We start from the raw sequence: 20973 nt of genomic DNA on the forward strand, positions 1-20973 counted from the left end.
AGCTAGAGAAAACCTTATTTTAAATTATACTAAAATGTGCTTCTTAAAACATTTAAGGTGAGAAATAGACAATGCAGTAAAATTAATTTGAGCGCAGTTGACAAGAATCACTGACATGATTGACAGCTGTGTCAGCAGAGTCCTTGGCTCTGATTAGCTGGTTGTTGGTTTTTTTTTTGGTTCTGAAAAATGACTTTAGAGGCCTAAAAGGATACAGTATAAGAGCATGAGACATGATTTTTTTCACAAATTATCAGTCTCTTGTACTTCTTTTGTGCATATAGTTTCAAACAAACAACAAAAAAATATTTTCATAGAAATAACCAACTGTACCTTTAAGCTTAGGTCCTGTGTATAAAATCTGATGATGATTTTTAACTGCAAGATGATCAGTTAGAATATACTATATTATGTGATGAAGGTTAGCACGTATTTCTTTTCCTGTTAACATCCCATATCACAGAAGAAACAGCCATAAAACGTAAAATTCAAAATACCATCGAACGTCATTTTGTCTAATACTCTGCAGTCAAAACATCTGACTAAGAGCGACAGCTAAAAGAATAAAAAAAAAGCCACTGTAAAGGTTCAGTGTGTGAGGATTAGGGGCATCTATATGTTTTTGTTACCTTAGACAGAGCCGTTTATATCTACATACAGATCAGGTCCTCTTCCGCGGAGTCCGCCAACAGTGCCTCTGCTTAGAGCCATTCAGGTTGCATTTTTCACATTGGCTGTTGAAGTTCTCCTACATGATTGGCACACGGGAAATCATTAAGTTTTGCTGCTGGATACCATTAAATCCTACAAACTTGACCTTTAATATGATTTTGGCACTTAATTTCAGCAGGCTTCACACATTGCTCAAAAATACAATCTAAAACAATCATACATCTTCAGAGATTTAATTTTTTAAATAAACATTGCAAAGTCAGTAATGTACAAAATGTACAACAAGGGCCGAGGAAAAAATTTAACCAAAGAAAAGCCGAAAAAACTAATTCACACTGAAGTGTAAATCCTTTAAATAATGAATTCATGAAGTGAACCGAATAACAGATAGTAATAACATCAGTTTTCGACCAAATAAATCAAGCGGATACTGAATTAATATGATTCTGCATGGGCATCAGGAAATTTATACAACACATCCTCCTCACAACCCTAAAATGATCACCTAAGAGCCACATAAATTATAACACTAACTTGAACATGACTTAATAACAGCTATTCAGTTTTCGGAGGAGCTTAAAAACATATAGATGGCGATGATGTAAAGGAGAAGGCATTTAAAGTAGCTGTAGAAAAAAGTGTCTATGGTGTTTAAACCCAAAACAGCTTCACCACTGAGCTAGAAAAATAGAAAAAAGGCTTTGATGTAACAAGTTGGTCCAGACAGGCTGAAGACAACATACTGTACAAATCGTATTTGTGTCACAAGCAAATTATTGGCATCGACTTCAGAACTGACTCAGTATGTGCAGTATGGATCGAACAACTAAAACCGAGATTACAGGAGACAAATTTAAACCTCCATTTGAACCTAAACACTGTTGTTTCCATTTAAACTATCTTCAGATAAGAGCAGGGTGCAGGCTCTTTTGTCTTTTCGTACAAGATTGCACCTTTATTATCCTGCTCGAGTGCAGCGTCTCTCTGTCACCAGTTTCCATGACAGGATTATAATTTCAGAGCCCTCTGGTGTGATTCACAAATGTTGTATTTTTATAATCAGTTTCAATCATTTGGCAAAGTCTGCAAAGCATCTGGAAGTGAGCACAGTATTTTAAACACCGCCACAGGATCTACAGTATGTGACCGATGCCGAGGCTGCCATTCAGAGTCCTTCCTGTGAAGTGCGGAGGCAGCTCGTCTCTCAGCGCATCCCAGACGTCTCTCTCGGTTTCTGGGGACAGGCCTGTCTTGAGGTAGAAGACTCCCATCCACTCGTCTAATAAGAGGAACCCCTTATCTCCTGTATAACTCCTTGTCAATGATGTCTCTGACTGGGAGGATCGAGTTTAGGTCCTTCCTGTATCGTAGCATCCGACACGCCTGCGCAGACAGAGAGATAAGAAGCAGGAGGATTATGAATAACTCATGGCTGGCCCAGAGCGGCTTGGAGCAAGAGGGACAATATGAAAGGAGCAGAGCAAGTTATCATGTACCTCAGCGAACTCTGCTTTAATGGTGTCAAACTTGGTCTTCTCGTGGACTGCTCTGGCCACGTTATTTTTCTCAAATGGCTCTGAAACAGAAGACACTGCTGTAAATCACTGGTTCAGTAGCACTACTGTGGAGATTTCTGTCATTGTTGCTCCAGTTATTGTAAAGCTGTGGTGGCAGTTGATGTCCACTCAAATGTTTACCTTCCACACATATGAATTTGTTTCTCCATGCTTGAGAGTTGGCTTTGGGCAAAACTTTGGCCTCTCGTATAGAGATCACCTGCCTATCCCACCTGCAAGACACAAAAAACAAAAGCAAGGTGATTATTGAGTGCTTATTAGGCTGAAAAACAAACAATGACAAAGCTCTCACGCCATGCCAACTCTGCTTTGCTCGGCGGCTGTTGTGGAGCTCAGAGACAGCTGAAAAAGGGGGGATCCAAGGAGGTGTCCACCAAAATGTGATCTGCCATGCCGACACAGTCTTGAGAAATGCTATATAAGTAGGGGGTGGGGGGCTCCCGGTAAAAACCTCTGGATATTAAGATATCTGAGAAAAAATGTGATCACATATTCGCAGGTGCTCGGCTTCTAGTCCATCTACGAAATGTTGAACAGCTTTGGAGAATACTGATTTGTAGGCTGAATTTTTTATTCAGTGTTTTTACCATTTTTATTCATCTGGTTCGTTTGTTTTGAAGAGGAGGAGACCTCTATAGATAATGCCACTCTTGGTAAAAACCTCCTGAACAATCAATATTTTGCAATCTGCAATCCGTTGTTTCTTAAAATCTGAGACTTGAGAGTCAACATATTAACCTTCACACTATTGTCCATTTTTCAATTTTAAAGTCTTAAATGCTTGAGCTTCATTGAATGCGTGGAATTCAAGGCACAAACACAATTTGTTGACAAAAAATGTGAATAAATGTTCACTGTGATAGATTTCAGTCTTTGCAAGTCAAATTTTGTAGTTTATTGACATGAGTTCTTTGAAACAATCGTCTGAAGTCCAAGAAAGTCCGAAAAATGTGCTCATTACTCTACATACTTTTGCAACAGCTCAACACATCCGGCCTGTCTGAGTGTTTGATAGTGCAAAATGTAAAGAAATCAGTGCATGTTTGTGCAGTGAGTTCCAGTTCACCCCTGCGACTGTGGCGCGGCACGGTGACACACTTACTGCAAACACAGGCATCATGGTATGTCATGTTAGTGCCGTGTAAGGCCAGAGGGCCCACCTGCTCCTGTCCCTCACCCAGAAACATGACACCAGAGAAGAGGATGCAGAATAGAGGAAGGAGAGAAGAGATGGGGGACTGAGAGGGAGAGGAAGTTGGTAAGAGGAGCAGGAGATGAGGAAACAGAGTGAGAAAATAAGCAGGCAAAAAAAAACAACAACACTAGACTCAGTGATGCGACATCCATGTGAGATACCTGAAGTCCGTGGCATAGTATTTGAGAAAGCCCAAAAGAAGCTCTCCCAGAGATGATTGGTTTTTTGAGTTGTAGGGTGGGATGTGTTTGGGTCCCTCTGGAACCATATCAATGTCCAAGTGTGGATAAAAACACTCCTGAAAATCAAGGCACGGGACAAAAGGACAAAGGCTTAAAACTGAGCACATTCAGACAGATTCTTTGCGATGGACGAAGCAAAGTTAAAGTGATGCAGATCTTTTTTTCACTTTATTCATACATCTTTCAGTAAATATAGAGACAAAGCACACACACACACCCTATCCTCCCCAACCACCCAAAAATAAAAAATACAATTAGAAAGAAACTGAAATGAATGAATAAATAATTCAAAAGGATGAGAATGGAAAGATGTGTTTGCAAGGCAGCAAATGTTTTGTATTTCCTATCAACTGCCTGTTGAACATGTTGTCTGACTTGCAGGGTATTTTTTGAACTAGATCCTACTTTCCCATGTTTTTATATTTGAGTGAGTAATGAGGAAGAAAGTAATGCCTGCAAACTTATTTAAGATGTTTAGATCCTAATTTGGACCTGACGAAGATCCAAGTCGGATTGAAATGTTGTCTGAATTAAACTGAGTAAGTGTGCAGATGTGACTTTTTTCCTCATGTACGCTGTTTTTTGATAGCCTTGCACCTACATGATGTGCGTATAACTATCCTCTTTCAACTAAGTGACCGATGGAGACAACGATTTATAAAATTGAGTGAGAGGCGAAACAGGCTGCAATGCAAACACTCAGGGCAAGTTTACACTCTCTATTTAAGTTGTTTTTGCTAAATGCAGGCTGAGATTGTTGTTCAATTGTTGTCTGACAACCCCTTTAAGTTTACAGCTGTACTTCTTGTACTTACTGGGTAGTCCCTCTGTAGATTGGGAAGGACAGGTTCCTTCAGAGCTGTAAAGAAAAAACAAAACAAAATGAGATTTAAAATTAGTCTAAATATAATGGGGATTAAAAATTAAGATTCAGTCTGTGTGGGTGACTGTACTGACTCTGGAGGTAGTGCAGCACCATCAGCACAAGTGTGTAGCTGCTTAACGTTCCTTTGCTTGCATCATTGATTTGATGGTGCCGTGCCCATTTCTTGATGACAAGGATCATGGGTCTTACCCTGAGATCGGCTGAGAGAGAGCACACAGCAAGTCAAAACTCCTTCATCTAAATACGCAGCCTACGGCTGGACCCATGAACAAAATGATGAGTCAACAGAAATCTTAAAAAGTTAGTGCCATAAAAATAAAGGTAGAATTGACCGTCTCACCCACCATAGGCATAACTCCTCAAAAGGAATGTGTTTCTGATGCCCACCGTGTTGTTGATATTCAGATCAAACTCCAGATCACTACAGAGGGGAGGAGTAGTGACAGAAGGGTGAGGGTTTCTGGCACAGCTTCACCTACGTTCGCTGTGCACGTAAAAGCGAACAAAGTCTAAAGAGGTCAAAACTCCAGCAACATTTGTAAAATACAGAACCACTTTATTGCAGAACCAATGTGTTTCAGCCTGTGGCCCTCAGGGTCCCTCCATCAGGGACCACAAGCTGAAAAGAGTTGGTTGTAAAAACAGGCTTAAATGACTTTTTTGCTCCTACCTGCCCCTCTCTCTGAACCTGAGGATCGGCACTTTGGCTCTGATCAGCTGAGTCTTCTCCACATACGCTGTGAGTCAAAACAAACATCATGAGATTTAAGGTTGTTTTTGTTTCATTTCCTGTAAACCTGAAACTCATTTTATGCCGGGTAACAGCTCCACCTGGTGGAGTATGTCGAGAACATAAAATCTGGAAACAAAACCCAACCACAAGAACCCACTTTTATTCCCTCAGAAAGTTTGATTTTGTTCTGTTAAACTAGTTGGTTTAATGCAGCAAAGGTAAAAGTAAGAAGTAGGTAAGTAAGTGAAAGTTAAGAAATATAAAATAATGGATATTAAACTATAGAAATGGTTGATAGTCAAAAGAAGTGGTTTATTATCACTCACTTAGAGACTTGAACAGTCTTTGGAGGACAGAGAGTGCATGAAGAACATCAGTTCTTTTCTGAAACAGAGAAAACATGCCGGTGTTTAAGAGGAAGTGAGTATCTGATGTGTAAAACTTGTCCTTCAGGCCAATCTTCTCCGAGATGATCTCATGAATAAAAGAATAACTCAGAAATGGAAACTAGTCATACCAATGCCATTACGGATTCTAACTGCTCCAATTCTTTATTGATCCCCTCACTGAATCCTGATCAATACAGCAGTTTTATCAGTTATAGTCTGAACACACTGTAACTGTGTGGCCCTAATGTTTTATTTATTTTTATTTTATTTGTTAATTTGACGGGGACCATGCTCAACACAGCTGTTGAGCCAGAGGTAGCTATAATGCTAATTTAAATCTGAGGTCCCTGGGTGGGAAGATCTAAAAAAAAACATACAAAACAAACAATAAAAAAACATCATGCAGACAACTAAAAACAATAAAAACAGCAATATACCATATAAAACAACATATTTCAATTTACATTACATTCTCTTTAAAAATGAGGAAACGTTAAATTATCACAAAATGTAAACACCAAGTTCATAAAACTTTGTTTTGTCTTTTATATTTGATTATAACAGACGTACTGCTTAGTTGGAAAAAAGTGGCACTTGTGCATAGAGTTTAACAACATGAAAAAAGTTTGTGCAGACTAGTCTGAAAAAGAGCATTAGCTCAAAAAGTCACTTGTGGACGCACTAATAAATTGCAATTGAGGAAATGACAGTGTGCTGATCTTTTCTCATGTCGTTTACTGTTATCACATTTGTCCAGCACCGGCCTGAAAAAGGTTTTGGATCTGTGCGACTACTATGTTTTTTGGCTTGTGTACAGAGTGTCACATACATGGCATTCCTGGATTCATGTCCCTTGCTTCACTTGTCCTTACTTGAATTTCTGAGTTTATTGCAAAAAAAATCTGACGCCAGAGTAGATCTTGGTGCAGCTCATATGCATGGACTCAGGTGTATATCAAAAAATGAAAATACTATTACACTCACTTCGCTACATTACAGCCCATGCATACAGAATCATGTATATTGAGGCTATCATGGAGGAGACAATACAACTTTGTGTCACCCTTGGACCAGACTGTTAATAATGACTCAATAACATCCAGGTCCTCCTCTTATCTTAACTTCCAGACACCAAAAGCATAAAGCATGCCAAGTATGATGGACTCTAAGGACTTTCAAAATACCAAACTATTCCAATCAACAAATAACACATTCATGACATTCACATATCTTCATTTCAAATATTTTGTCTATGACTGTACACACAAACACATTTTGGACGACTCTCACAGCACAGAGTCAGAGATACTCACATTTGCCTCGAGGACCAGACACAGATCAGCGTCACTGCTCCGGCAGCCCAATCCATTCATTGAAGATCCAGTCAAGTAAAGTCGTGCATCTGTGAGACACACATTTATTGAATGAAAATCCAACAGAAAATCACAGCAGAGTACGACTGTGTTTTACATACACACCTGAATAGACACTGCGTATGTCGTTCTGCAGCCGAGTCCGGATCGTCTCTTTACGGACCAAATCGGGAGTTTGCTGCTGGCACGCCTCATAAAGCTCCACCATCTGTTCACTTAACTGAGAGCACAAACACATGCACGCTGACTTTACCTGCATGCACATACAGGGAGACATAATGTAAACATCAGCAGCCAGTTTAGTCCATTTAAACATACGGTACCTTGTCTTTAGCGTAAGCCTGCAGGCTGTTAGAGCTTTCTGGGACAGAAGTCACCTGAGGGGGGACATGGGCGGGTGGGCTGAGAAAATGGCTGTCAAAACCAAAGACTGATCTTGACGACCCTGCCCTGTTTTGGTCATGATGACGAGGGGCAGGAGCACGAGGTAAAGGGGAACCTATTGATGTGTGGGCTGGGGAGTTAAGGCGTTGGCGCTTCACAACGTGGGGGGTGTATTCATCAATCTGCCTCCTGGAAGAAACACAATTATAAGGAAATGCATGACAAGACATAATAAATGCTCATATATTGGAGATAGGTTCAAAGAAATAGTAGAATGAGACACAGATTATTCAGTCGTGAATAAAAGGCTAAATGACATACTTGCGCCCGTTGGTCATAGTTTGTATGTGAGGAGGAGGAGGAGGGACTAGGCGAGGGACTGGAGAAAGAGGTCTGGGTGTCCATTCATATGGAGGCAATCTCTCCGGTCCAGGAGCATAAAAGCTACCAATCAAACACACACGTTACAGTATAGGACACAAAATCACATAACTAAAGGGAAACACCACCGAAATGAATAATTCCAATACGTTATTTTCATGGCCAAGGAAAGTTCAATCAATATATGTAAACTTGAGCTCGTCTCTCTCAAAGTCAGAAACCAGACAGGTGAGTTTCAAACCTGTGAAGTCATAGGTTTGAAACTATGACTTCACAGGGTATAAAGTCTGGAGCTGCTACAAAGAGACAATCAATGTGAGCCTGATTTTGTACAGTGGTGGAAGGAGTATTCAGACCCTTTACTTAAGTAAAAGCACAAATATCACCCTGTGAAAATACTCTGTTACAAGTAAAAGTTTGCATTTAAAATGTTACTTAAGTAAAAGTAACTAAGTAAAATCAGGAAAACGTACTTTAAGTATTAAAAGTAAAAATATCCAATGCAGACAAATGAAAAAAGACCCAAAAACTCAAAATTATTTAAACAATATATAGAAAAACACCCCCCAATCAAATTAAAAAAAAAAAGAAAAAACATCCCAAAACTCCAATTATTAAGAAAATAAAATCAATAAACCTCAAAATCATAAAAAAAAGAAAAACATCCCCCAAAAGTCAAAATTATATTTTAAAGAAAACAAAATAACACAATTGTTTATCAAAATGGTTGGCATTTAATTTTCTGTGAATCAACCTCATGTGGTATAAACCCTACTTTTGTTTTTCATACAAAAATATTCATTTGTAAAGTAACTAAAGCTGTCAGATAAATAAAGTGCAGTGAAAGGGTACAATATTTCCTTCTGAAATGTAGTGGGTTTAAAGTATGAGGTGTAAATACACAAGCAAAGTACACGTACCTCAAATTCATAAGGTACAGTAAGGTACGGTAAAGTACTTGAGTAAATTTACTTTGTTTCATTTGTTGCATTTCACCACTAATTTCGTGGACCTAAACCCTGTTTGTTTTCTTTCTGCTTTACTGAATGACAGTGTTGTCAGCTGTGAAACAGAAAATGTGCCCATATACTGAGCACACTCCCCTGGCTGCTCTCAGTGTCATCTATAACCCTAAGACGTCACAAATTTGAGATTAAGCACTGTAGTTTTTGATTTCGGCGTGTTTTTCGTGTTTACTGATATTTCTTTGACCACAGGAATGAAATGTATGGATTTTGAAAATAGGCGTACTTTCCCTTTAAACATTTATACGTCTACTACACTATCACCGATGATGTCTGGCACAACACTACAGACGGTGTGTTTGTTGGGCTCACCTGTCGACCCCAGGCAGGCTTCGGTGGTTGTAATCGTAGCACCGGGGTGCAGGAGGTGGCGGGTACGGGCCATGACGGTAAGCTGAGTGCCCCCTCGGCGCAGCGCTGCGGGGAAACATGCTGCGGTTCTTCGCAGAGCTCCAGCATCAAACTCCGCTGATTTCCTAAAATACAGCTGCTGCGTTAATGTCAGCGGTTACAGAAGAGCGGCAGCTATCACCAGTAACTCCAGAGCTCACCGCCAAACAAGAAATGCAATCCCAAGAAAACTTACTGAGGAAACCGAAACTTATCAGTGATCAGACGGCGAGCTACTGTTAGCTCATCCCTCGTTAGCCATGCTGGCTAATTCAAAAATCAGGAACGATTATATTTCCAAATTAAAACGGTTTTGCTGTAGGTTTTTGTTAAAACTGTTTCTACAAATAATGTCACTGAATGTTGAGAGTGTCTGCCGAAAAACTGAACTCTGTAACACTTACCAAATAGCATGTCACATGTAAACAAAATTGAAGCTGTTAGTTTCCTGAGTACATGCTTCCGCATTGATGCCATTACGTAATGGGCTGGATTTAAAGGGGACGTGTCCCTGCTAGTTAAAGGGAAAATCCACCCCAAACTCAACTGTATCAATAATTTGGTGTGAAATCAAGATCAGTTGTATTTTCAAGCATTGTTTTTTTTTTATTTGGCGTAGGAGATGGACATTTAATTTTAAGTGGTCATATTTTCTATTTATTTTAAATAGCCTACACTCAGAGCCCCCAAACCCACAGATGGGTTTGAAAAGCTTTCTTTGCTTATTCTAATTCTCCCAATTCACTCCATTTATCATGGTTAGAGACTGTGGAGTATGGTTATTGTGGTAGAGGTATTTATGGTCAAGGGAGGGTCATCAGTTTTCCCCACAGTCACTCAGGGAAGCTCAAGGAAAAATATTTGTAGCTCCAGGGAGGGTCATTATATATATCTATGCAAATTGAAGTCCACCCATGCCACACACCCACCCTGCTGTGATATATAAAGAACAGTCCCTTAGAGCTGTGAAACAGATGAGTCTGCTTTCTGGTCAAATCATCATGGCTGCAGTCAGGTTGTTCACTGTCCACTGTTTGTGGAGCAGCTTCAGGAGTTCTCTCTAGATGACATCTTTACTACAGTAAGTCTGTCTCTTCTGTTTTGCTGAAGGCCTAAAATGTTAAAAATCCACACATTTAAACTTATCTTTTGCACAAACTGTATTTCAGGGTTAGGATCAATGATTAGATAAAAGTGATGAGAAAACAATAGGATGACAGTCATAACTGGCACTAAATCTATAAACACAATTATTAAGAGACCTTATAAATGCTTTTTTTGTTTTTGTTATTGCAATGAGTCCTGGTACTGTTGCCGTAGCTTTGTAGGTTATGTGACCCACTGTGTCCATCGTCATTGCATTCATTCATTATGGAGCAACTCCATACCGACTACCTGAGCTTCAGGATCATATGAGTCTCTAGAATCTCAGGTTTATAGCCATGGGTTATTCTAGACATGGCTGATTTAAAACATAAGATGATGCATGAACATTTTTAAATAGACTGTAACCCTTCTTAGAGGACTTGTCTCCTCCTGCGCCCAAGATTCAGAATTAGTTGTGGCCCCAGAATAACTTTTTATTACTTGAACAGAGCCAATTATGCATTTCAAAGAAATCATAACACAGTCCACAGAGACCCAAGATGAGAGAATATGAAGAATAAGCCAATAAAAGAATAAGTTGATAATAGGGAACAAGGCATACAATTCATATATTATAATATATTGATAAGTGTTCAGTAATTTCAAAGTGAAATGCTGATTAAATTAGCATAGATTTCTAGATTAGACATGTCTGGAGGCTGCTATAAAGACAATTGATTTATTGACAGACAATAGCCCAAATAACTCATGGAGCATACACTAGGTTATTTATTTGGTTGTTTATTATTAAATTGTTTTATCAAAGGGAGCAGTTCACCGGATAATAATGTAGATAATACACTACAAATGCTGTTTGTATATTCGGAATATTTATGGGAGGAAAATTACACATCACAGCCTTGGAATGACGTTTTTTCTTTGCGCAATCCCAATAAACTTCTCCTGAAACAATAAAGCATGAAATGGCATCAGTCCCTTGAGCACCGAGTGACGTCACTGCGGAGGACGGTGTCGTGACGTAGGCAGTTCAAATGCTGACAGTGATGTGAGTGGGAGGGAAGCGGATGCATCAGCCAGATGTGGAGCGGTTTTGGGGGCCGGCAGGGGGGTGCACGTAGGGGTCTGTGGATAGATCAATAAAGCACCACGCAGAGACACAGCTATAGACTGCAGGATAGTTTAAATGTATGCGAATGATCCCACACGCCAGCACTGATGGGGAGCGCAGGCATTTGTCACGTGAATCAGTAAAAAAAAAAAAAGGCACGAATCGATGGTGCATGTACAGTCAGAAATTGGCTTTATTATAGAAATGCATTGGTAGGCCTAATACTGAGTGCGTGGAGCTGTGAAATAGCTGTAGTCTGGGCGAGAGAGTGGGGGTGTAGGCTGTGAGCCTATGATGATGAGAGGAGAGAGAGAGAGAGAGAGAGAGAGAGAGAGAGACGCGGGTGGACAGTGCGATGCTGTGCGTTATCTAGTGGCTAAATGAGGGTTGTCTTTCCCAGTTCAGGCAGCAGGGCTTCTCCACCCTTCCAGCGAGGATCTGTAATTCACACGACAACAGCAGGGCGCCTGTCGGATCTCCATTGGACTCAGTGCTGGATCTCCCACAGCGCTGCCGCCGCTGCTCCATCATCACCAACAAACCCTCAGCGCCAAAGCAGGAGAACAAGATCTGATTTGCGTGCCATGTGCACAACGACATGTATGCGTGATTTCATGCGGTGACACTACAGCGGAGGGGAATGGACCAGTTGTCATCAAATTCCTGCAGACGCACCGACGGTGATACACTGAAGACTGTCGTGTAGAGAGAAGACCTTCATACGCAGCAGCCAGTCCCAGAGATACGGGTTTTTTTTTTCCAGTGAAAAGGATCAGTGATCAGGTGTCGGCTTCCATGTCAACCTTAACAATGGGGTAAGTGTGATTATTATCCCACCGGGGTGACAGTTCCCTCCTTTCTGTATTCATATCAGCTGCGGCTGCTTCACAGGGGATGAACTTCCTTCCCTTTCCATGGAAACCACATCCACGCATAACACAATAATGACCCTGCTGTATGCGTAAAAAATGTATCTCTCTGTCTTTCATGACGTCTAATAAACTTGATGGTGGATGTATAGCTCAGGTAGGCTGTCTGACATGTGTGGGTGAGTGGTGATGTGACGGCCTTGATGTGCTGCACACTAAAACACATTTTCAGACATAAAATGAAGCAAAATATTCTTTTTTTCCTCTTTTAAAAAAGCTCTATTTGGTGAAATAGAAATATGCTTTAGGCCTAATGTGTTTGCACACAAATGCTGGTGCAGAAGTGGCCCTATGGTCAAACTTTTAGGATCAAAATAGTGGGATAATCTCCCAAACTGGAGGGGTTTTGGGTGTTCTCACCAACATCAAGCAAGGCTTATATTCTCTATTATTGCACCAGAACAATGAGAGAGTGAATAAAGATGCTGCTTTTCTAGGTCTCTCTGTTCCGCTGTTTACTCCCCACCTACATTATAGACAGTTATGTAATTCAGAAAGAAGGCAACAGCATTTCTTCTCAAATATTCTCAAACACGGATCTGATGTGCTGTACATGCTGTCCTCAGGAGGTTTGGTAGCAGTATCATGTCAGAAGCAGGGGAATGTCAGTAGCTACAAAGCTGCACAAGGCTCCAGTGACAGAAAGTGGCTTCCTGTCTCTATGGCAGCACAGTGGCCGCTGCCTTACACATCCTCAACAACAGGCACCCATCAATGAAATAACCGCCTAGTGCGCAGCGCTGCTCATTTGCATGTCCCCTAACCCTGAGCTCAGTGGTCCATTTCTCCCCCGCCAAGCCTGTCGTTCATTAACAGCTGTCTCCTGCAGTTCATTGTGATTAATTGCACAGCAGGAGGTTAACAATATGGCACAGGCATGGTGCGATTTCAAGGCATCAGCCAAAACTCCTGCATTAACTATTTACAATACACTGGAGGCTTCCCAGGCGCCCACTCTGCCCTCCTACAGTGTGGGCAGCACATCATTCAGCAGTCTCCCACTCAGCTTCAGCTCTCCACTGGGCTCTGCCATACTGGTGACTAAGTTACTGTTATGCAACTGACTCAATGACTCAATTGATCCACAACGGAATAAATTGTAAACTGTGATTCGATGCTGCATACCGTGCATGCATTAAAGTCTGGATTTGTGCAGGTGCAGATGAGATGGAAGCACACTACAGGTGCAGATCTGTTGTCTGGCTGCCTGTCTAGCACTAATGGCACAGACAGAGTCATATTTCACTTCCGGCCTCGTGGCTGAATACCAAGCCACTTACAGCTCTAATGGTAATGGCACAGAGGGGAACATTAGCATTGGACGAGAACTGGAGATGCCTATCAACACTCTCTGGTGTGCTCTTACTTCCTTGAGCAAATACAGTTAATGCAAAGACAGACTCAGTTTCTCTCTGTGTCTTTGTCTTTGCTTGTTTGTGTGTGTGTGTGTGTGTGAGAGAGAGAGGGAGTGTTCGTAGGTAGCCTACATCTCAGGTCATCCAAGCCGCTCCCAGTGGGTAGAGCAACAGGGAGTTCTCTCATTAATGACCTCTCTCTTCCTTAAATAAGATCTACTTGCCTTCAGGCTCTCCTCTGTTGAATTAATGAGAAACTGTGGAAACAAGGGCAACTTCTGAAGCGAGGCGGGGTGGAGTTGGTGGTGTAAAAGGGTAAAATTAAGATCTCCTGAGATGGACTGTTTCATTATGCTTCTGTTTCACTGTCAGTGTTTGGAGAAAGAGGGGCAGGTGCATAGTTAAAGGGGACACACTGAAGCAGAAAATAAAATGCAGCCTTTTGTGGTATAAACTGATGTGTGTGTGTGTGTGTGTGTGTGTGTGTGTGTGTGTGTGTGTGTGTGTGCGCGCGTTTGTGCTTGTGTGCACGCTAGTTACACACTGTGACTCGAAGACTGAGAGCTCACATCTGTGTATCAAGCCCCTGAAGCACAAGAGGCGCTATAGGCAACACCTGTTGCTACTCCTGGAACTGCAGATGTGTATCTGTGTTTGTTAGTGTGTGTGTGTGTGTGTGTGTGTGTGTGTGTGTGTGTGTGTGTGTGTGTGTGTGTGTGTGTGTGTGTGCGCGCGCTCATATGAAATACCAAAATGCCCTGTAGGCATTGGTTCAGTGTTGTTCACTGATCAATAGCTATGTTAACATGTGTAGTGTAGAGTTGAGATGTGTGACATTGGCCCTGATATTTTAAAGGGTCGATTTATGCTCATTGCAAAAGACAACAAACCATGGCCTCTAGCCTTGTAGGAAGTTTTTGTTTCATATCATACCATTTTTTACATTTTAATGTGTGATTCACAAAACCCACAAACATCACAGTGACCAGTTTACTGAAGAACCATTTATTTCTTTGGTAAAAAAAAATCTTCCAATTAAAACTGTTCACATTTGGATTATAGAGACCAATGGAGACATAGTCTCCATAGTCTACAGAAATATCTTAAAACCCGGACAAATGAAATCAAAACAATCATGGCTCGATGCCACTTTAGGTGAGTGAGAAACTACGTTGTTGTTTTTTCAGTTTATGTTTACTGACCCTTTGACCCTCTGTCTCTATCAGTTCACCAGTAGTGGCACTCTCCCCAAAATGTACCACTACTGAGCTGAAGGTCCAGTGCGTTGGATTTGGTGGCATCTGTGGGTGGGGTTGCAGAACTAAAACCTCTCCTATGTGCCAAGTGTGTTGGAGAACTATGGTGGCCCACACAAAAATGCAAAAACACCAATGGCCAATGTTTGACTTGTCCATTCTGGGTTAATGACATGGTGGACTCTATGGAAGAGAACCCGCTCCATATTTAGATATAAAGGGCTCATTCTAAGGTAATGAAAACCCCCAAATTCTTACTTCAGATTATAAAAATGATAAAAAATACTGAAAAAATAGTTATGAATATTATATTCCATTTCTGCCAATAGATGACCCTAAATCTTACATACTGGACCTTTAAAGCCCGTGTTAAAGTAATTACTGTAATTTGACGTGAAATAAATCTTGAGAAGGCGATATCTCCATTTAAAGGTTTACTATGAGAAATTAAACTTTTCAAAATCCATTCATTTCTTTGGTCCTGCTCCCCAGAATAATGAACTCCTACTAAGAGCTTCTGGCTACAATGTAGCATTTCAAAAACAGTCACAGTTTACCACCTCAACATTAGCAACAATAACTCAATGTTCATTTTTGCGGAACCAACGGGTTGTCTCCGGATCTGAAAAGTGAAGCCAATGCGGAAGGCCCTTAAACCTGTATTTTTTTCCTAATGGCCAGCAGGGCGTGACTCCAGCGGCTGCAAAAATATATCTGATTTTACAAATATATGAGAGAATGACCCACTTCTCACCTGATTCATTACCCCAGTAAACATTTTCCTCATGAGTTTATGGTCTCAATCAATAGTCTTAAGTCTTCCTCAGTGCAGCATGATATTTATTTTATAAAATAATAATCCCATTTAAAGTAAAATAAACGATAAAGCAGGGTATGCTTTAGGGAATGGCTACTTTGTGATTGCCAAGTCAATACCACAGCAGTGTCCTTTGGTTCTCAAACAGATGCACCCTCGCTCCTCTAGAGCTTCACCCTCTCATTAGGGATGGAAACTGATAAGAATTTATCAATACTGATTCCATTATTGAGTCCTTATCAATCCGATTCTTGGTCAGTCGGAAAAAGACTACATAGAGATGTATGAGCATTAACTTACTTTTATTTCTGAATATCGGAACTGACCATAGAGCACCAAGCATTTGAAATAACCTAAGAAAATAACTAAAAAAAGGTAATAATTTTTGAACATGTTAAATTACAGTAATCTTTTTTTTTTAACAGGGTATAAACTGGAACCAGAATTAAAATGACATATAGAGTAAATAACTCTGTTGTTGAAAAAGTTTTGGCAAGAGGCTCTCGTCCAAATATGATCACTACTAGCTCCAAAAAAACAAAAACGGCAACGGCAAACATGCCAAACCCAAGGTTCCAAAACTGTACCCCACAAACCAACGGGTCATTTCACAGCGGTTGCATCCACTTGTACGTGCTATAACAGATTATTAGTATGTGTTATACTATAACACAACATACTGTGTATATGCATATAGCTTTTCTTCTTATGGCTTTTAAACCATCCATCCATCTTCATCTTCATCTTCATCTTCATCTTCATCATCATCATCATCATCGTCATCATCCTCCCACAGAAGTCAGCACAAGTGTCTCACACACAGCTCACTCGTGTAGCTGTTTGACACGTCCCCCTGCTAATCGGGTTCCTGAGAGTTCACATTTGAGCAGCCATAGTTTGTGTTTACACCCCCCTGTGTGGCAAGTCAGAGCTTCCCACTTCCTTCATCATCTTCTCAGCGCTCCATCCTCTCCTACATTCATCACCTCCTCCACGCTCTCCTCATCCCTCTCGTCTTCTCTCACTTCATCACTCTCCCTCCCTCTCTTTCTGCCTGCCTTCTCTTTCTCTGTCTTAACATTCACGTTCCATCACCTGCCCTTGTGTCACGCAGTACACTCTACATGCTAAACACCTACTCCTCTTCCTCCTCCTTTATTTTTCTTTCCTCCTCCACACTTCCTCCTTTACCACGCAACCCACTGAAATTACCCCCTTGCTTATTTTTCCCCTTTTCTTCTCCGTCTTTCCTCTTCCATTTCCTCTCGCCCTCTTAGAGTGCAGCTTTTGTTTGACATTCACACTCTTGTATGCTGTTCTCTCATGCACTGATGGAAGATAGACAGGCTTTCTCTGCTGCTTTCGTTGTGTCCCTGTTGCTAAATCTGTGTAGCAATACGCAGCCTACATGCTACTGCTGGAGTTCATCGCTAGAGTGCAAGAGGATCAACGCGTTCTGAACTGACCTCTATGCAATCCCATAACTGGTAACTCTGACAGCCTATTGGCTCAGACCAGAATCACTGCAGACTATAGCATGCATGCTGGACTTTTTGTGTTTGGATATGGCTGCTTTTGAGGAGCCAAAATGTCCATAGAAACGTTAGATGCATTTTGTAAGAAAGCAGCATTCAACTTGAGTCACATTTATTGTGCTGCCTTTTTAAAGTTTGGTTGTAGGAGTGAGTATTGCTTTTTTTTGACAACTGGTGGGTGTCATTTTGGAACAAAACTCTCTGGCTCAGGCGTTCGTGTAAAAAGTCAAAGTACAAGAACGCTGATGTGATTGGTACAAACACAATCAAGCAACAAGAAGCACAGAATTTGCCACAGCTCCATCAAATTATGCAATAAAAAATGGCGCCAGTTGCCAAGCGGCTATTGCGCGGATCATACGGACAGGCCGTGGCTGTGTGATGTGCGCTGGGAGAGAGTTGAAATGACTCACAGTTCCGCCACTTACACTGCTGTCGATGATTATGATAATTCGCACACAGCACTCCACAAGCAGCTTTGTGAAGCGGCATTAATCATCCCAAATTCACTCTCTGACTTCCTATACTCTGCACATTCCCCATCATTCTCTTCCTGTCTAACTTCCCTCTCTCTCTCCCTGTCTCCATGTTTTTCTTTCTTTCCCAGTCTTGGCTAATCACACACAGGAGGGGTGCTGCTGCTGAATTTTAATATTCATTTATACAGCAAGCCTTTGATGTCCCCCATCACCCCCTCAGTGCAGTGTAAGCACTTCTCTATCTCCTGCTCTGCCAGCACTGCCAGCCCAGAATATCTCCCTCTGCACCCTGCGCTTTAAGTGTGTGTGTACTGACTGTAGATATTACCCAAGAAGCCCCAACAACGCTGGAATATACGAGGGCATGGATAGAGCAAAGCGAGGAGCGGAGGGATAAATGGACAAAGAATGAAGGTGGCGCATGAGTGATGGATGCTCAAAAAACAAACATGACTTTTATATAATCTCTAGCATTAATAAGGGTGACTCTCTTTGGCTTTGGTGTCACAAAGAGGTCAATAAGGAATTAAGTGATCGTAAACCGGGCCAATCGTGGAGTTTTGATCATGTACCAATCTAAGCTACAGAGGCATAAATCCACAAATACACCCAGACATAAATACAGATTTATAATTCCATCACTTCTGTCACAGTGTTTATATATGCACATGTATTATGTGTGTGTGTGGAAACTGCAGCTCTGTGGGGTGTGTCTTTGGTAGTTAACGGTGGCCTACTGTCTATATTTAGCCTTAAACCCTCTCCTTTCCCCTTCTGTGCTCCCCTGTGTGACCCTCGCTCGGTGCTGCAGGCATTTCCATATCAGAGCAGGGAGAGACGGCACACACAGATTGAAAGACAGAGAGTTTCTTTTCTATAGCTGCATGCATTTATTGGTTTACAAGAAGAGAAAAATGTATGAGAGGAGACTTTGAAGGTGTTTGCAGGGATTCTACTGTAGTTTAAAGCCTCGGTTGTTATCCACAGGACAATGAGTAAATGTAGTAGTCGTTTGACAGCTTCTCTTTCTGTGGCGTAACTATGGAGGATGGCGAGTTAGTAATTCGGTTGCCAGGGCGATCTGACTCCCCCGTGGGCAATAGAAACTGCAGTGTTGGTGCTGGGTTTGGTGAGACGTTGGTGCTACGGCACAAAGAGGTTCACCACTTCTTCTTCGTCCCCTTCAGGGAGCAGCCCATCTACAGCACGAGGGCCCACGTCTTCCAGATTGACCCCAACACCAAGAAGAACTGGCTGCCTACCAGCAAGCATGCCGTCACCGTCTCCTACTTCTACGACAGTACGCGCAACGTCTACCGCATCATCAGCCTGGATGGCACCAAGGTGAGCAGTCACTTTGTCGCATACAAAACACAGTTTTCGTCACACCTCCCTTACTGCATCCATTGTGTTATTTATAATTTTCCGCATGGTTTTATGAAGACGTAAAACAGCCTTCCAGGAGATGTTAGTGGCGCTGTGATCTACTGAGTGTTAATGATGTTAGTAAGCTCTGCGCTGGAATCTAACGTCCAAACACGTCTTAAAAGAGCTCAGCGTCGCAGCCTGTCCCAAGACTGACGGCTCATGTTTCATCATGTGCAGGCATGCAACTACTGTATTTGTGTCTGCACTTCAGAGACCACACTTTGTGTCTCACGTTATTCTTGTTAGAGATTCTGCATAGATATTTCTGCTGGGCATAATGCAGCGAAGGGAGAAGATAGTTCTTTGTAGGGATGGACCAGTTATACGCACATGCACACTAACCCCCCGCCAGTTATGTGGAGAGGAGGGGTGAAGTTAAATGACAGAAACAGATGACAGAGTGAGAAGAATGGAGTTTGGAAGAAATAACCAGAGCGGCAAAGACAGAAAAGTGTGAAGCCAGGTGATCGAGAAGGTCGGACAAAAAGGCGAAGGACCGCTGCGAGCAGAGCAGGGTCGCAGGGTTCTCATTCAGTGATCACCAAACGTGTGTGTGAACCATTTCTGATGGTCAATTGAGCAGCCATTTCATACCATGCAGCACTCAATAGACAGTTGATCACTCAACTATTGTGTAACACACACTCACTGACTGCTCCCCCTCCCAAACTCATCATTATGTATTGATGCCAACCAGAATGCCAACCATTACACAACACTGCTAATTGATCATCATTAATTTGTTCTCCATTAGTGTTATTTAACAAGGGAGGGTGAATTATATAACATTAGGAGGCAGCCTCCTATTTTAGCTAATGTAAATTAAAAGATATATTTATTATTATCCACAAATGTAATGAAAAGTCAAAAACGTATGTGCTAGTCTGTCTCTTAATACTTTCTGACTTCCACGACCCCGCCTGTTGCACTTTACATTGGAGTTAGGTGAAAGCCCTGTGTCTCATAAAGCCATTCACGTGTGCCTTTAGCATCAATATCACACATCAAGACGTGACAAAGCAGGAGTATGAGCACCTGGACATGAATTAGAATCAGAAATACATCATTGATCCGTGTTTGTTACAGTCGCACTGATGTCAAGCATAGAGAATTAAAGAAAATACAAATAAGTACCAGCACAAAGTATGTCAAAATATTAGATAGAAATACATTACTAATAGGAAACTGGCACTTCTAGTATATGTGAATATTTAAAAAAGTGTGTTAAAAATAGAAAGTAGAAATACAGTAACAATAAGAATAATTTGCACTAGTATGTGAATATTTTAAATTATAAATATGTATAATATGCTGAGCATGTACAGTGTGTAAAAATGCAAAACTATGTGCCTTGTGCTTCAAGCCTATGTATAAAACCATTATATAAAGTTAAGAAGGGGTCGACTATTTAATTGGATTTTTTTAAAAAACAAAAACAAAAAAAAAGACGCATTCACTATATAAAGCAGCTGGGTTGTGTAGTTTTCAGCAAGCATTAGTCTTACAGGAGTAAATAGTGCCTTTGTTGGGGACTATTTTCAGATGCGGATTTGGTGTGCTACTAATTATTTAAGGCAGTCGGACGGTGTATGTAGGACTGACTCAAAATAATCTACACTGCCCAATTTGGGCATTACAGTGATAGGCCAGGTTTATCTTTATGAAGCAATGTGTCAGTGTGGCTCACCAGCCTGGTCTCACTCCCAGGGAAT

General features: G+C 41.3%; 2 protein-coding genes across 4 annotated transcripts in view; one reads left to right on the forward strand and one right to left on the reverse strand.

Annotated features, from left to right (window-relative positions):
* Positions 1-792: 792 nt before the first annotated feature.
* tent2 (terminal nucleotidyltransferase 2) lies at positions 793-9731 on the reverse strand. Its single transcript, XM_042487988.2, has 15 exons — positions 9652-9731; positions 9170-9333; positions 7773-7895; positions 7391-7640; positions 7173-7287; positions 7008-7096; positions 5632-5689; positions 5243-5309; positions 4917-4993; positions 4644-4772; positions 4502-4545; positions 3606-3742; positions 2370-2461; positions 2169-2248; positions 793-2055 (listed from the first exon to the last, which is right to left on the reverse strand). The coding sequence occupies exons 2-15, from the start codon at positions 9286-9288 to the stop codon at positions 1969-1971; spliced, it is 1467 nt and encodes a 488-aa protein (XP_042343922.2). The 5' UTR covers positions 9289-9333; positions 9652-9731; the 3' UTR covers positions 793-1968.
* Positions 9732-10233: 502 nt separating this feature from the next.
* homer1b (homer scaffold protein 1b) overlaps positions 10234-20973 on the forward strand; it is a 33088-nt gene continuing 22348 nt past the window's right edge. The window contains exons 1-3 of one of the 3 annotated variants that reach the window (XM_088076844.1): positions 10234-10328; positions 11863-12277; positions 19021-19177. In XM_088076844.1, the coding sequence (XP_087932970.1) occupies positions 12258-12277; positions 19021-19177 (177 nt within the window). In that variant the 5' untranslated portion in view covers positions 10234-10328; positions 11863-12257. Of the gene's footprint in view, positions 10329-11497; positions 12278-18635; positions 19178-20973 lie in introns of those variants that run through there. The other 2 variants (XM_088076843.1, XM_088076842.1) reach the window with 2 other exon arrangements.

The sequence above is a fragment of the Plectropomus leopardus genome, chromosome 4 (genome assembly GCF_026936395.1).
Source record: "Plectropomus leopardus strain MGB_pleo_1.0 chromosome 4, ASM2693639v1, whole genome shotgun sequence".
Lineage (NCBI taxonomy): Eukaryota > Metazoa > Chordata > Actinopteri > Perciformes > Serranidae > Plectropomus > Plectropomus leopardus.